General features: G+C 35.0%; 1 protein-coding gene across 10 annotated transcripts; it reads right to left on the bottom strand.

Moving 5' to 3' along the window:
- Positions 1 to 436: 436 nt before the first annotated feature.
- Positions 437 to 13,651, bottom strand: LOC104085430 (coatomer subunit beta'-1-like). Of its 10 annotated transcripts, none has more exons than XR_001967140.3 (26): positions 13,425 to 13,651; positions 13,126 to 13,146; positions 12,960 to 13,021; positions 12,589 to 12,643; positions 11,573 to 11,609; positions 11,135 to 11,460; positions 10,893 to 11,024; positions 10,659 to 10,807; positions 9,280 to 9,348; positions 8,837 to 8,987; positions 8,645 to 8,710; positions 7,983 to 8,171; positions 7,486 to 7,626; positions 7,309 to 7,383; positions 7,040 to 7,216; positions 6,853 to 6,944; positions 6,643 to 6,759; positions 5,998 to 6,112; positions 5,706 to 5,876; positions 5,189 to 5,385; positions 3,693 to 3,786; positions 2,967 to 3,073; positions 2,489 to 2,615; positions 1,983 to 2,203; positions 1,381 to 1,427; positions 437 to 709 (listed from the first exon to the last, which is right to left on the bottom strand). XR_001967140.3 is itself a non-coding variant. In XM_018767082.3 (26 exons), exons 1-25 carry the CDS (start codon positions 13,425 to 13,427, stop codon positions 1,408 to 1,410), a joined length of 2,838 nt encoding a protein of 945 aa, XP_018622598.1. In that variant the 5' UTR covers positions 13,428 to 13,651; the 3' UTR covers positions 437 to 709; positions 1,381 to 1,407. The 10 variants fall into 10 exon arrangements, 2 of the variants coding, with proteins under 2 accessions (XP_018622598.1, XP_018622597.1); XR_001967142.3 differs by having other exon boundaries at positions 1,361 to 1,427; positions 2,007 to 2,203; XR_001967141.3 differs by having other exon boundaries at positions 2,007 to 2,203.
- Between the last annotated feature and the right edge of the window lie 2,662 nt (positions 13,652 to 16,313).

Here is a 16,313-nt window from a genome sequence, read left to right as displayed (position 1 = left end):
TTGAATTACCAGTCCGAAAACTGACTAATCCGTGCTATTTTTACCTCCTTTTAATCCTCCAACCTAAGTTTTGGCATAGAATTATGCCACGAATAGAGGTATCAATGTAGCCCAATTTAAATCTCTCTCCAATAAACCACCTCCTTTACCGGGAAACATGTCATAAATGAATAGGCAAATAGTATAAAAAGTTGCCTAATACTCGTGTATCACCTATTTATACATGTCTTCAGGTTCGAAGCATATCAGCCTGATAGCCTCTCATATAATTCTTCTTTAGTACAGTATTTATTAGCATTCAGACCAAACACGTAAGATCCACAAACCATAATAGTTCATCACTGAGACAAAAAAGTCTTCCCTTAATGTTGGCAGAATCTTTGACGAACGGAACAAGGGTATGTTGGACAATCATAGAGAAATACGGTCCAAGATATGAACTTAGAACACTTCCGCAGTATTTCCACTTCCATATATATGAATTATGATATAAGTGTTTCCTCTACATTCACAGTGGCATGAACGAATTTTGACGAGTTAAAGAATTGTATGCCTCGTAAAGAATAGAAGAGTATAAAACTATGCTAATAACCGAGCTGGTACAAATGTTTTCTACAAAATGCCACCAAAACCTGTTGCTACAAAATCACACCACTCAAAACAGACATCCAGTCCCTTCATCGTGCCAATTGGGCAATACGTTGAGAACCTGGAATGAAAAGTTAAAATTTCGGTCAAGCGGCCACGGAATGCATGCTTTTTTGGCAGAACTTCTACAAGTTGTAATTGGCACTGGACCACAGCAATGCATATCATGTAGTCAAAAGAAAAAAAGAATTCTATCTTAACCAGCTAAACACAGACAAGAAGTCAAACACTCATTGCTCATTGTGACTGGAACTTGCCCATAAGGTCATCATCTGCTTTATCACATCCAGAATCAGGTGAAATATAGTATAAGTGTAATCAAATAATTGACTTTTATCATGCAAGTGAAAAACTGCAGAACACAATTATTCTATCTTTCCAGATGGCACACACCACACTTCCCAGAATATAAGTAGCACAATTTCTGGTTACGCACACATGAATCACAAGACTGTCCAAATTCTAGAAAAAAAGACATGGTTTCTCCAATTTTTCTTGCGTATAGCTCAAGAAGGTAGAACAACAAGATTTAGACGTACCGAATCTACATAGGCACCAGTCAAGTAGATGAAATGATGTGTATTTAACACAATAGAAATGGAAAACTAGATGTGACTTGAAGCACCCCAATCAAGAAGACACATAGATAAGAACTTTTTATCAGACATGACTTGCATGAAATTACACTTGATGCAGAAAATTCAATTCTCACAGTAGGAATGGATTACATACAGCTGGAACCAACTCTCTTCACTGAACCTAGTGACGTGGTGTAAGCACTGCAAAAAGAAGAAAAGCAAAAGAATGAGAGAAAAGTGACATAAATTTAAAGTTAGTTCAAAACAAAAGGCACAAATAGGGACAATCTGAGAAGGAAAACAGGTTGAAGAAGTGAACTGTCAAACTTATGCCAAGAAACAAATGAATGCCAAATGCTAAAGCTGAAAAATATTAGCCAGTGCTGGAATTTTTACTTATAGCAACATTTCAACTTAAATAATGAAAATGGACTACTACTGCTTGCAGCACCTTAAAAGCTTGAAAGACATTCTTAAACTTCCTGACATGAAGAAGAGAAGACTCTAAAATTGTTTAGTATTTTTTTAGTATTGGCAATATGCTTTCTCGAAGGAAGGGCGATTGTTTAAATTGCTTCAAGCAGTCAAGATTAACGAAAACAAAGAAAACATGCTTTATTGGGGAGTGAGGGTGATTGTTTAAATTGCTTCAAGCAGTTAAGATTAACTAAAACAAGGAGGCATAAAAGAAAAAAGAGAAGAATTTGGAAGGTATGGGAGCCGAATGCAGCAGCTAATAGAAATTCAATTAATCACCAGCAACAAAATTAGGATTTTTACACCGGCCCAACCAATTGCTTTTAGGCTGACGGTTTTCCTTCAGTATTCGTACCCCACTCTTCGTCAACCTCGTTTCCATTGACGAGTACTGCACCATCAGTAGAGTCAGCATCAACCACAACAGCATCTTCTTGGCTCTCTTGTTGATTGTCATCTTGCTCATGTTCTTGCACCTCATCACCATTCTGTTCCACAACCTGGAGAGTTTAAACAAGGCAGAAAATCATTTTACACTTAGCATTTACCAACAACGATTAGTCGTATAAGCTGCTTGTATGAAAGCTATCAACTACCCTCGAGTGTAGGAATATCTTTAGATGTTTGAAATACAAAGTAGTATGACACACTAGTTAATTCTCAGCTTCCTATAAAAAAATGCTGTAAATGCAAACTGTGCTTTTTACTTCTTTCTTCTATCAAAAAGATCGCATATAGTAAATGAATCCTCGTAAGAGACAAATAGAAACATGTCCATCTTATACCTCATGCTCCATATCTCCATTTTCAAGGGGTTCTTCATCCATTCTCATGTTGCTGAAAGCTTCTACAAGGTTGGTAGCTGGTCTATCAGCAAAATTTCCATAATCTGCTGCTGGTGGGTACACACCCCTACAGAAAAATTAGAAAAATAACCATGTTGGTGCAAAATTTTCAAAATGAAATTGTGTGCAATTTAACAATTTCATTTTCAGTTAGGCTCATAACTGGGAACCAGTCCACTCTAGTGTTAAAAATGCCCATCCATTCTTTTTATTTAGAACACAACCCTGTTGTGCTTATACTCTAAACAATAAGAGGAAAGGAGCACAAATAGAAAAAGAGATGTAAAATGTGTTCAAAAAGAGGCTCAAGCACTCATAAACATTAGCAGGTCTGACCAAAGCATTAACATTTTCAAAGAGCCACCAGCATGCGAGCTACAAAAGACCACGCAAAGGGGGAAGAGCTATCTATTTACACCTCTCCTCGGCGACTCTAGCTTCAACAGCATGTGCAATTTGCCAGTGCTCAAACAGGTTGGGATATTCTTCAGGATCAGCCAAAGCTTCTGCTGCTTTCTGGTTAACCTACCAAGCGGAAATCATGCAGAAAACTATGTTCAAAATATGACAAGGACTCCAGCTATATAGTCGCAGATAATTCAGCAGACTGCTATCCTGAAGGAAGCCCAAATATGCTATTAGCATAAATGACTAAGAACCTTAGCCTGCTGTTTTTTTAACTTGCACTCAATTTCACATCTTAAAGTTAAAAAGGATGTATGTATCTAACACAGGGTGTTCTCGTGCCACCATTGGCCTCTCAGGAAAGTCATAAAAAATATTTCTTGTGGCTATTTCACAGAAATTACATATAAATGCAAGCAGAACATGGAAAATAAAACACAACGTTATTATCCAACAATATTTATTTTGATGTCTATAGCAGACAAAGAGTATCAGCTCAAAGAGCTCCAAAGTTTCTTTGCACCATTAACTTAATTGTCAAAAAGAATGATCCCCCCAACACAAAACTGAAGCAATTTCCTTATTTTTAAAAAAGAAAAAGAGGAGAGATTTAAAACTGAGGTAACGTCAGAAAACAAAGAGAAGCTCTGAGCTAGAGAATTGGCAGCTCTGGCGGATTTTTAATTATTTAACAATACATGTAAATCTAAATGCACGCTCGAAACAGAATATCACTGACCTTATTCAGGTCCTTCTTCCAAATAGCAACTATTTCAGACACCTTACTTGGAAGATAAGATCTTGCCATAAATGCAGCCTCAGGTATCCGATTGCTACAAAGAAATTGCAATACAGAATATCATTCCAGTTTTGACAACAAACTGATGTGGCTACTTCATATACTTAATTATATCAACTTCCCGCCATTTAAGCTTGTTCATGAGTGATTCTTGGATCATATTACTTGCTAATCACTTAATGATGTCATTGATGTATAGCAGTGCAATGAAAGGGAAACAAAGTAAAAACCCCTTCAAAAGAAGAAAAAGAGGGAGAAGAAGAACTCACAAGACCCACGACCGCAGGCAATATGCACCATGATTGTGGTCCAAGGAGATTAAGAAAGCAGGGAGAAACAACATTGAAATCTCGATGGGGTCGAGAAGATTTTGGGCAGACTGTGACCCTGGTCTACACAGTTTTGGATGAAATTTTGAAAGCTCGATAGCTCGACCGCAGTCACTACCCAGCAACAGCAGACCTTTGAGATTTTGTGGCAAATCTCTTCCAGGGCCGCATGGTCTTTTGTGTTTTTGGATCCAAACCTATAAATAGTCGTCTTCTGGGTTTCTAACCTATGATTGGCTGGAGAACACATTTCGGAGAGCTTTCTTAAAAGCAACACTAAGTTTTGGTATAACCACGCCGCAAGTTTAGAGTTTTTCCAAATTTATTCTTTACAGTCATTTCGATGGCTTGTATCCGCCCTATCTTTGACTTTGCGTTGATGCTTTTCATGGGTTGTAACTAAATCACTATCCAAGGTTATGATGACTCTTACGATGCTAAATACAAATTGATTCTTGGTCATTCTAAGGTAGATTTTATTTATCTTGGTTTGTACCGCTCCTACTAGTCTGGCCAACAAATAGAATCCCATATTAGTATGAATTGGTTGGAAATGTAATTCGACAATAAGGCAGACTGAATAGTGTGGGATTAGCTAATTAATTGATTTAATTAAGTTAACTTGTGATTGAGAATCAGGATATCCTTTCACCCCACATAGCTAATTCAATAAGCTTGAGACCAATATATCAAAATTAGTCTACTAGCATAGGGATATAGCTTGATAGCTTAAATTAGGGTAGACTTGCATATGACTGGAACATTTACATGAGTAAGTAATGTCTCCAAGTTAATAATTGAAACCCAAGGCAATCAAGTAGGAAAGCTTTACCTATTAACTTTTAACAAAATGTGTCAGTTCCAGTTGCAAAATTTAATTGTTTAAATTAGAAATAATTAGTTTAATCCATAACCACCTTAAGTGGTTGTTTGAATCAGCAATAATTGTAATAAACCTAGGACTTAATCATAAATGATCTAGCTCCACATGGGATGATAGTTGAACTCTTGGTACACTTTACTTGCCAACGGCTGCAAATTTTCAATAGGGTACCTTGGGGGTGATCGCTAACCAATATAAAAGGATCTTAAATGAAAATTAAATACCTGTCAACCAACAGCTGAACGCACTCATCCACTTTACCCAAGAGGAACAGGCAAAGAAATGCAACATTGTTTTTCCCATGCTCTTTGGCAAAAGATGCTAGTTTAGTTATTCCTTCAGCATCTCCTAATGAAGAATAAAGCAGCAGTAAACCACTCAAGTCATTTGCATGCTTCAAACATTCCTCTGCCATCTCCAGCTGCAAGATATAAAAATTGCAACGTAGGCAAAGAATCCATGTAAAGAGAACAGAATCCAAGTAAAAAGAACACATGCATTTTACAGAAGAAGAATGACTAGGAGGCAGCACAAATCAAACCACAAACACCCTTTACCACTCAATTAGAAAGAGAAATATTGGCAAAACTTTCACAGATGTACTTTAACTGAAGATTTTTCCCAGCAGAAAAATGGGTATAGGTCAGGAGTTTTCAGCAAAAGAAACTTTCAGAAAACTGACTTGGAAGTTCCTATAAAAATTAAGGAGCTTAAACACTGGCCATTTGTAAAACCTCGTACATTTACTTGTTTTTGGAAATTCAAGTGGTTTTTATTCTCCTTTCTCAGAATTTGTTTTCCCAAAAAAGGGGGGCTCAAGTGGCTGTAAGTATCAGTTACCATTCCAGCAGACATTGCTAGATCACCCAACTGCTTCCATTTGGATTCACTCTGCGCTATTACAGCAATTTCCTGCAAACAAGAAGGGGCACAAGCCCATACTTAAACAACATATGGTTTTTTTCACATAAGTAAGTACAAAGGAAGAGAGAAGAGGCCAAACCACACACTTTCACGAGTTAGGAGCCCTTACCTTCGCAATCTCTAATTTACCCAACTGTATGGCAAGTTCAAATCTGTAGTCAGGGTCAGTTGCAACTTCCAATGCTTCCGAAATCATTCCTCGTGATTCCAAGAAACGAGCAACACTATAGGGAACATTTGATCACAACTTAGGAACCTTGATGAATCCCATCATATATGACAAAGAAGTAAATCCCCCACCCCCAAGTTGTGCAGCAAACAGACTGCCGCCTACAGCATATTAATGCATACGCCAGTGCTCTCAGATCATGGGCTTAATAAGAGATATGAATGGCATTCAATCACATAGCTTAGCAGCCAGAATACAACCCTAGCAGTGTGTCACAACCCAAGGATAATAAACAATTTTATATCAATACTACAATTGCGCCTCTATCAGAAACTAGATGCACTCGGCTATATGAATCCTCAATATCCATCGCGCACCATTTGGTTTCCAGTACTAAATAATTTGTCTATTAAGGAAATAATTTACATCATAAACTACACAAAAATGAAGTTTGTATTTTTGAACCCCGAGTTCATCACATTCTGCAACAATGCTGAAAGATGAGAGGAAAAATTGCAATCAAGCGCTGTTTATTCGTCATGTTCCCAGAAAAGCAAGCTTATTTCAAGAAGAGTAAAGATGTACCTATTATGATGCTCCTTCGGAATTGATGGCAAGACCTCATTTGCTCTGTCCCAGTCATCACGCATCACAAGTGTCTTGTACTCGATCAAGCTGAGCAGTAAAGTATATCCCACAACACTGTAATGGAAAGCCAATGGGCTCATGTGTCAAAGAATCATAACTGAAATAAGTTCCAGAACCATATAGAAAAGTTGCCACAAGCATACTCACTTGAACTCTTTGTCAACCAGGAAAACCCTACTTTGATTAGCAAGATATCCCAGCAAGTACATAGGTCGGTCTAAGTGAAACATTGTGGTAACCTACAGATTATAGAACACACTGTTACTCATCTGTATGAGAAGAGACATTCGGCAAACAAATAGGTGAGCAAAACTGCGTGAATGAACTTTCTTACCTCACCGCCTACACAGTAGTTCAGCCTCGAAGAAGAATTATTGTAAATGAAACAATCTCCAACCCAAATTCCAGTCCTGACCCGTTCATTTATCTCATAAAGAAGTTCAAAAGCTTCTTCAACACCTTGGTCATCTACAGATCTTCCACTATCTAAATGTGCAGAAACAATATCGCGCTGCAGGTTTAATATCAAAGGTACGATCAGAAAAATAGTTCACAAAGAAAAGAAAAGAAAATAATTCAAAAATTGCTGAAAGGAGCTCTCACATTGTATTTAAGTATGTAAAATGAAGAATCACTTGCAATAGCCACCAGATCACCACTGTCAGCCCAATAGAGGTTCTGAAGTAGTTGAAGCAGAAAATGCAAATGACATTGTAACAACCGTTAAAAGAGTAAAAGGATCACCCTAGTACATATAGAAGTCAAGCTTATATATCTTACTTTGACATTAACATCAATTCTTCGTATCAACCTGCACTCAGTCCAATCGTAGAAACAAATGAAATCATTTGAGCACATTGCCAATAAAGTACCCCCATAGATGTGCTCAGCAGAGAAAGTGGGCCGGATGCTCTTCTTCTCCTGGAGACATCAACATAATCACTTTTAGGCCAGATGGTGAATAAAAGAAACTATAACCCAAGTCCCAATGCACCCTTCAGTTTCAGGACAAAGAGAAGCTAAATGCATTTTACAGAGCTACAACTTATCGCATGCACATGAACTTAAATTTACTTGTCAGGCCCTCAAAGAAGCAAGGGGTTCACTAAAAACAGGGTTTGGAATAGGAGAAAGAGAAGGAGATTGAGGGAGAGAGGGGTTAGCATCTAATTGGAGTACATTATTTAAAGTAATGTATCATTAGATCAGTAATAGGCAATGTGATGCACAAAAGAAATTTAATTTGGGCGGGAGGCGTTAGGAGGACAATCATGAACCTGGAAATTTTTGCTGAAAATCTTAATCCTTGAAGTACTTTCTCTCACAGCATATTCTCCATCAGAAGACCAAACAATTTCCAGGGCTTGGCCAAATGACCTATTTCTCCAGGCCAGAGCAGTATATATGATGTACTCTCCGTCTCCACAAACAACGACAAACCTTCCGTTTGGATTATGCTTTAAACTCTGTGAACAAGGGGAAATAGAATGAGATCAACAGGAAGTGACCACTGGTGACTATATCCTCTAAACTTAAGAGGGCAGATAGAAATTGCAACTAGTACATTCTAGCATACCCCTTTAAACCATGAGAAGATGATTACAAAACTAATGAAACAACACATCTTTAAGGACATAAGGAAAGCAAAGAACCAGGTACAGAGACCATATCTTTCTGGATAAGCATAACTAATACAAAATGGCATTCCATCATGAAAATCTAGACACTGAAAGCAATCAGACTAAGAGTATATGAATTGCTCTTTTGACGGAAAGAGTAAGAGTCTTTTAATAGGACGAGCATTACAGTATATGAGACCCAAACAGGATGATCACATGAATAACCATTGAACTATTGAACGAGATCCAATTCGCTGTTGCAAAACAGGTTATACAAGATTACACTAAAATGCTTGGTTTCAGCAGCGAATCTGACTCACTTGTGGGTATAGGTCACAGGTTCCCAATTCCTTGACAGCCAAAGGCAATCGTTCTCCCTCAGTAACCTGAAGTAAAGCAAACAAACAGTCCATAAAATAAATTCAGTAGCAATTGAGTCAGGTGACCATAAAACAATATTCAGCAGTAATTTGAGTCAGGCAAGCAAACATAGAGGCAATTTCATGTCATACCTCGTAATCTGCCCCCACACTCTTGATGTTAACAGTTTGAATCTCATTGTGCTTAGCCCATATGACTTTTCCACTATTATCCATGCTAACAACAGGTACCTCTCGACCAAGTTTTACCATAATGGTTCCCTCATCATAGCCAATTACAACCCTGTATATTTAGCATATGAATCATAACTGCAGTTATCTGAATGAATGCAAATAGAAAGCACTAAGCAGAAGATGAAATCCTGATCTACTTCTTAGCTCATATATTTTCCTAAATTTCACATATTTTGTATTTGTTAATCTCACAAGTCCCTAACATTGACCTTTAAAAAACAAAAAAAAATGCTAGGTAGAAAGAATATAAATAATTGAAAAGCAAAGTAAATGTGGAGACTAAACTGGTTGACGTCAAAACAGAACAAAATTATAGCTATAAATCAATTATAGAAACTCACCTTCTTGAACCTTTCATGTAGCCAATAGCCCAAACTCTTTCAAGTCCATAATTCAACGTGTTCTCAAGTCTGCATGAAATACAAATGAAAAGAAAAAATCAAGAAATAAGGCCCAAGATTTACAAGAGAATACAATGAGTCAGAACCAGAGGAGTGTTTACACATGTGAAGGATATATTTCATCAGTTTATCTTAGGTAAAACTACAGAAATGTATCAGTTTTTATCAGAAATAATTCAACACTCTGTAGAGTCTGCCAGAAAATGAAGGTGAACAAAAAGATCAAGAACTAAAACCCTAAGACCTAAAAAAGAATACAAGGAATCAGAACTAGAACTAGAACCAGAAGGGTGCACACAAAGAGTGAGTGATAACCATTTTCGAAAATGAAAGTCACCAAAAGACGAGATGCACTGCTTTTTAAGCGGTAAAAAGTTTTTCCAACAGATAAGTTCATCTTTTGAAAAAGAATTCTAGAAAATCATCAGTTTTCAAGGGTTAATTGATTAGTTTGATCTCAGAAGGAAAAATGAAAAGCAAAACGAACCACTACAATAGCACTATAGAGCCTCAACCATGTTAGATGTTTAGCCCATTAATATGAACAAACAATAAAAATAGTTCATCTCTAATGCAAAAGAGGACTTCAAAAACTAAGTGCTCGTATCAATTATCTCCAGCAGCATGTATGGATGATATTCATGCAACTTGATGCAAAAAGTTCAATGAGGATATATTCATCCCACAATGTCAAAACCCCAAATTACATTCCTATGTTTTACCTAAGATGAGATTTGAAGAGGAAATATGAGAGTAAGTACAATGTTTTCTTATTAGGAATTAAAAAGAGAAAATAGACATAATTCTGTAACTTGTGTCATGTTATCTGTTGCAAAGAGATTCTTTTGAGAAAAAGGGACACATTTGCATATAAAATTAAAATGGAAATGGACATACAATTTGAACTAAGGGAGTAGTGTGTACCCTTGAATCCCCCCCTTTTTTTTTTTACAAGAGGCAATATTTCAACAGTGGGAACACATTGTGCCACTATAAAAAATGTATCTCTCGACAAAGCGATGGCACAGCTTGATGGGGAAAAAAAAGGTAAAGCATGTGCTGTTTACCCATCAATAACTTTACATAGGTCATCACTGTAAATCAATCAAAGAATTCACATTGACTGATTTATGCAACTAACAAAAGAAACCCTTTACAAACTATGCTAACATATGCGTTTATCCGCATAATTGGTGTCTATTAAATTAAGGAAACAATGTATTGGAAAGTAAGAAGTGTGTCAAAACATGAACCATCTTATCTAATGGTAAATAAAAACTAGACGTAAGCTGCAATGAATAAGTAATTCTGAGTATTACCTGTAAGTAGTTGCATGCCATATACGAACAGTACCATCTTCTGACCCCGTGATTATAATAGGAAGATCTGGATGAAAACATACAGCAGAGACGTTGTGTGTGTGACCTTCAAGAGTCTGGACACAACTTTTCGTCTGATAGTCCCAGACCTGTTCCGTGATCCAGAGCATATAATTCAGTTTTTATATGGGTACTATCAACAACAGAACATAGAAATAGGTTATCGAAGCAAACCTTAGCAGTATGATCATCGGAACCAGTAATTAGATATGGTTTATCACCACCAGTGAAATAGTCAACACAATTAACCCCTTTCAAATGGGCATCCAGCGTGAAGTTAGGATCAGGAGAGCCAAGGTTCCAAATCTAGAAGCCAAGAATTTCCAGCCCAAATGTCACATAGGTGAATAACATATATGATGTATTTATATTTATCCCAGGAGGAAGGGGACGAGAGGAAGAAGAAAAAAGGTTACCTTTATAGTCCGATCAAGAGATGCACTAGCAAAAGTATTGGTGTCTTTAGGATTAAATGTGACTTGCATCACATAATGGGAATGACCCTCAAAAATTTGAGTGCATAACCATCCCTTCTCCCAGTCCCAGAGCTTTATAAGCATGTCGTCAGATGATGACAGCACATATGGTAGAGTAGGGTGAACAGCCACACACCTAATATAATCTGTGTGCGCCTCAAATACTTTGACCTTATCCATGGTATTATAATTGTATACACGAATAAACATGTCATCGGCACCAGCAACAATCCACTGCTTGCGTGCTATAAATTTCGCTGATCTAACTGTAAAGAATAATTGAGGTGTTAAAAAGAAATGCAAAACTTTGTTACAGTAAAAGGTTGCTTATGCACACCCTAACCAACCAAAAGTACCATTTTGATTCTATTAACGGACCTGGTAATTCAGTGACTTCGAAAGATTGTGCCATTGTCTGCAGTAAATAACGAATCACGCATCAGCATTTTATCAATAAAGCTATTACAATGTAACTTCTGCTCTATTAGGACTTAGGGTAATGCTAATACAATTGCTTTTTCATACTAAACTAAGAAGTAGATTTGCACATAGTGAAGAAGAGCTGTGTCTCATATGACTAAATGGTATGCTAATATGTAGAGATACTACTGATATTGACTTGAAGCTACTGTAATATAAGGATATCAGTGGTGGAAAATTACTATTACGGGCAGTTCTGGCTACCAATTTTACAGGTATAATTAACAGCTCCTAAAATGTGGCTATGTTAGATATTATCCCAAAGGACAAGCGCAAATAAGAGGAAATGGTACGCCATAAGAAAACGAAAGACATGCCTACATACAGGGCAAATCAAATGATGAGCTCAATAGTAATCTTGGATTTTTCAAAATAACCAACAAATTTGGGAGCTACAACTATCAACTTGTCTTTAGGTACAAATTGTTGGATATTTGCATACTGACATCTTCACATGATCAGACCTGAAGCTACCAGCATAAATTGATCTGCTTCGCAAGCATCATCAACCACTCCTTGACGAATCAACACCAACAAGATCATAATAATCAAATGTTCTGGCTCAAGGACTTATTCATCTTTGCATGGCCAGACACCAGGAAAAGAGTGCTTCTAAGCCCAATCCTCCCCCCCCCCCCCCCAATATGTTAATCTTGACATATGAAAATCAGCTACGACCATAAAAACTGCTCCCTCACATCCATTTCATCTAATGCACTTTCTAGTTTGGGGTTAAGTGAACTTTTATGACGATTGGCCCAAGACCATAAAAGCTGCTCCCTCTCATCCATTTCATGTATAGTACCTTCTAATTAAGCAAACTTTTACAAGTAATGATATCATACATCTTTCACAAGATTCAAGAATTCAAATTAAATAGGAAGCAACGCAAGTTTGGAAGTAATCTCCTATACCTGAGTCTGGTAGTTCCAGATGCAAAGAGTCCCCGAATATAAACTTGCCAGTATCCTGTGAGCAGACATAGCATGAATGAGCCACAAGAACTAGACTTATAGTGAAAAGGTAAACTAAACGGCATGGCACTCCGAATCAAAACAAATTGCTTTAAGTAATGACATCAACGTCCTACTAACCCCCCACCCCCCCAAAAAAAAAAAAAAAAACTCCTCCCCAAGAACAACATAAACTTTGTAATTTTACTTTTTCCTAAGAATATGTCAATCTACAATACAACATTAGAAACTACTTAGCAAGCATAGGCATTAAAACTGAAAAAATAAAAAATAAATAAATTAGAATGTTTGGTAAACAAAAGTTCAATTACCATGGCTCCGTAGGATGTAGATCCACGGCCTTTACCCTTTCTGATCTTTGAGCAAGTTTCCTCTGATCAAATTACCACAGTCATCACAGTATGTATCCATAATACAAAAATGTAAGCAAAAATATAAACAACCGGTAATTTATTGAATTTGAATAAAGTATAGTACCTTAATCTCCAACCTTAGAGGCTGTGCCATTGCAAATTCGAGATTGGAAAAAAAAAAAAACACAGAAAGGGAGTGAAATTAAGTTAGTAAACAACAAAGTACCAGATCTCAAATAATTCGTCAACCTGACATTCAAATTATAGTCGAGGAATTAGCCAAGTCACGTGACTAATGGGACACAAATGTAGTTCTCGATACAGTGATCCGTTGCCGCCATTAAATCAAATCAGATTTGGATCAGATCTAAGTTGTAACGTAATGCGAAAGCATTAAGGAAATACTGAAATTAATGGACTTACCATTTTAACAGATGAATGCGGAACTTAGCTGAAAAGGGAATAAATCAGAGAATTGTGTATGAATTATCCTAAAGATCCACTAGCTACTCAGCTAAGTGGAAAGTGCCAGAAAACAGACGAAAGGGAGATCGAAAGAGAGAGAAAGTGCGTAGAGGTTTTGCTAATGTCACAGCACAACCTCTGTAAGAAGAAGACGAAGAAGAAGAAGAAGAAAATGGGACGAAGGTAGGGAAAATCATGTGTAGATGATGCTTTGAATTGAAGTTACAATACAATGACAAATTTTTACATGGACTTTTTTTCATTTTTTCATTTTTCTTTTCCCCTTTGTTTCTCCTTTTCCTCGGAGCATATTCATTTTTGGAAAATCCGAAAATATCTATTTTAAAATATTAGTAAAACTCATATATATCTATCTTCTATCTATATTATATTAAAAATATAAAGACCCTCAGCGAAATGTCATTCGACTTTTTTACCCTTTTAAAATAAAGTTCATACTTGACAAAATAGTCTTTCAATTATTTTCCTAATAGTTATAAATATTATTTAATTATTTTCCTATATTTAGGAATAAAGATTTAATTAGTTTCCTACTATTTAGGAATAGTCATTTAATTAGTTCTCTATTATTTAGGAGCAGTCATTTAATTATTTCCTAATATTTATAACTTTTATGTTTTAATACCTTTATGTTCTAGAATTTCAAGTACATTGAATTTGCACTGTGAAAGTTTTGTTCATGTTCAAGTTCATTCATACGTTGGAGTATCAAATTTTAGGTTTAGAAGGGTCTTTTTTAGTTAATAAAATTTTGACATATTATTCACAAGCAGCTCAATTTGACATATTATTCAAATTTCAAGTTCATTCATACGTTGTACTCCTCTTAGGTTTAGTAAAAAACAAAACACTTTCAACTTCTTTTTGATTTAGGAGTCTTTATTTTTTTTAATAATATTTTCTTTGTCTATTTGAAATATACACAATTAAACCTTATTTGAATTATATAAGTGACTACTTCTATTAAAGAAACTATTATTCCATATTTTATTATCAAAACTTTGTGTTGTTCGAGTATTGAGCAAAAAGATTTTGTATTAGTAGTTGAATTTTGAATTCACGTATTTGTATTAGTAGTTGAATTCATTCACAGACTAATTTGAATTTTGCATTCACGTATATTATATATATTATTTTTAAAAGTTTATTCTTATTAATACGAGGGTCAGGCGCTATATTAAAAGCATGAAGCCCCTTAACGAAATATCGTTCGTCTTTTTTACCCTATAAAAATAAGTTTCACACTAGACAAATTAGTCATTTAATGCTTTGATAATATTTAGGAGTAATTGTTTCCTTATTTTAACTACTTTGTAAGAATTTCTATATAAGATCTAAAATTTTTACCTTATAATTTTATTTTCTTGTTTGAACTATGTAATATAAATATAATATTATTTGAAAATTTAGATGGGAGAGCATTCTCGCCTATGTTCCTCGATGAAGTATCTATTTTTTTTAATAACTCTTATGTAGTTATTTCAAAATTTAAAGCTTAATTTGGTAGGTTTTAGTGTTCCCTAAAAAGGATGCAATATCAAAAAAATAAAAGACTGAAAAAATAGGCAAAGTTGTTTCTGACAAGAAAAATCCCACAAAAATTGATTCTTAGGCCTTTTGTCATTATATTTTAAATTTTTAACCACATAAGAACAATTTTTTCCCTCTATTTTTCTTTCGTATAACCTATTCACTGTTAGTAAAACTCAATTTGCAAGTGTTTTTTTTAAAGTTTGATTGATAATTACTTATGACTATTCTTGAAATTTGATTCCGTAAGTGTTTCGACAATATTTTTTAGATAGTATCTATTACTCCTATTAGGTTTACAAATTGTAGTTATTTTCATAAAATTAATTTATAAGTGTTTCTTTAAATTGAAAGCTTAATCGATAATTTATATTCTTTCTTGCTTGGATTTTTGAAGACACTGCACCTCTTTCATCTTTATTTCATTACTCAAATAATTTATAATAAAATATTTATGTAATTTTTTAACATCTTATACTTCTTGAGATAGGGTACACGCGCGTACGCTTAGACTAGTACTATATTAAAAGCACGAATGCTCTTAGCGAAATGTCGTTCATTTTTTTTACAAGATAAATAGATTTCACACTAGATAAAATAAATATTTAATTATTTTTCTTATATTTAGGACTTCGAATCAATTAATATATTATTTAATAATTTTTCCTAATATTTAGGATTCAGAATCAATTAATATGTTTCTTTTTTATTTAGGTTAGGTATCTTAGGAATGTATTTTTACCTTTTTTTTTACTTAGTAATTTTAGGAACGTTTTTATACATATACATTCTTGAATTATTTCTTTATATATCCAACACTTTGTATATAAAAGCACAAATTATTCCTCCTTAGAGTAATTCCATGTTGAATCTTACGACTTCAAATATCAACGACAAAATTCTTTAAGTTCGTAACCCAAATTAAATTCCACAACGATTAATAAATGTAATAAAAATATTCTACAATATTATTTTAATTTAACAAGGATCTGTTAAATTTACAGTAATTGAAAGACTTTCAAGTATCAACTGTGATGATATTAAAACTTATTCCAAAGATTGATTCCTTTTGGAATACTACCACAAATTATTAAATATTAAATGGAAGTTACGACTATTGTTATTTTGATATGTTGTGTATTAGGTTCTCGACATGTCTTCGGCAAAGATGATAATTTCATCTTCAGCTCATACAAATATTTTTCACGGCAATTTATAAAGAATTATGATCGAGGAATCCATATCCTTAATGTAAAGATGAAAATATATCGACGACTTAACTTATAGTTACATCTA

This window comes from Nicotiana tomentosiformis, chromosome 6, assembly GCF_000390325.3.
Source record: "Nicotiana tomentosiformis chromosome 6, ASM39032v3, whole genome shotgun sequence".
Classification (NCBI taxonomy): Eukaryota; Viridiplantae; Streptophyta; class Magnoliopsida; order Solanales; family Solanaceae; genus Nicotiana; species Nicotiana tomentosiformis.
Note: the sequence above shows the minus strand (reverse complement) of the source record. Positions and strands in the feature narration are given on the sequence as shown.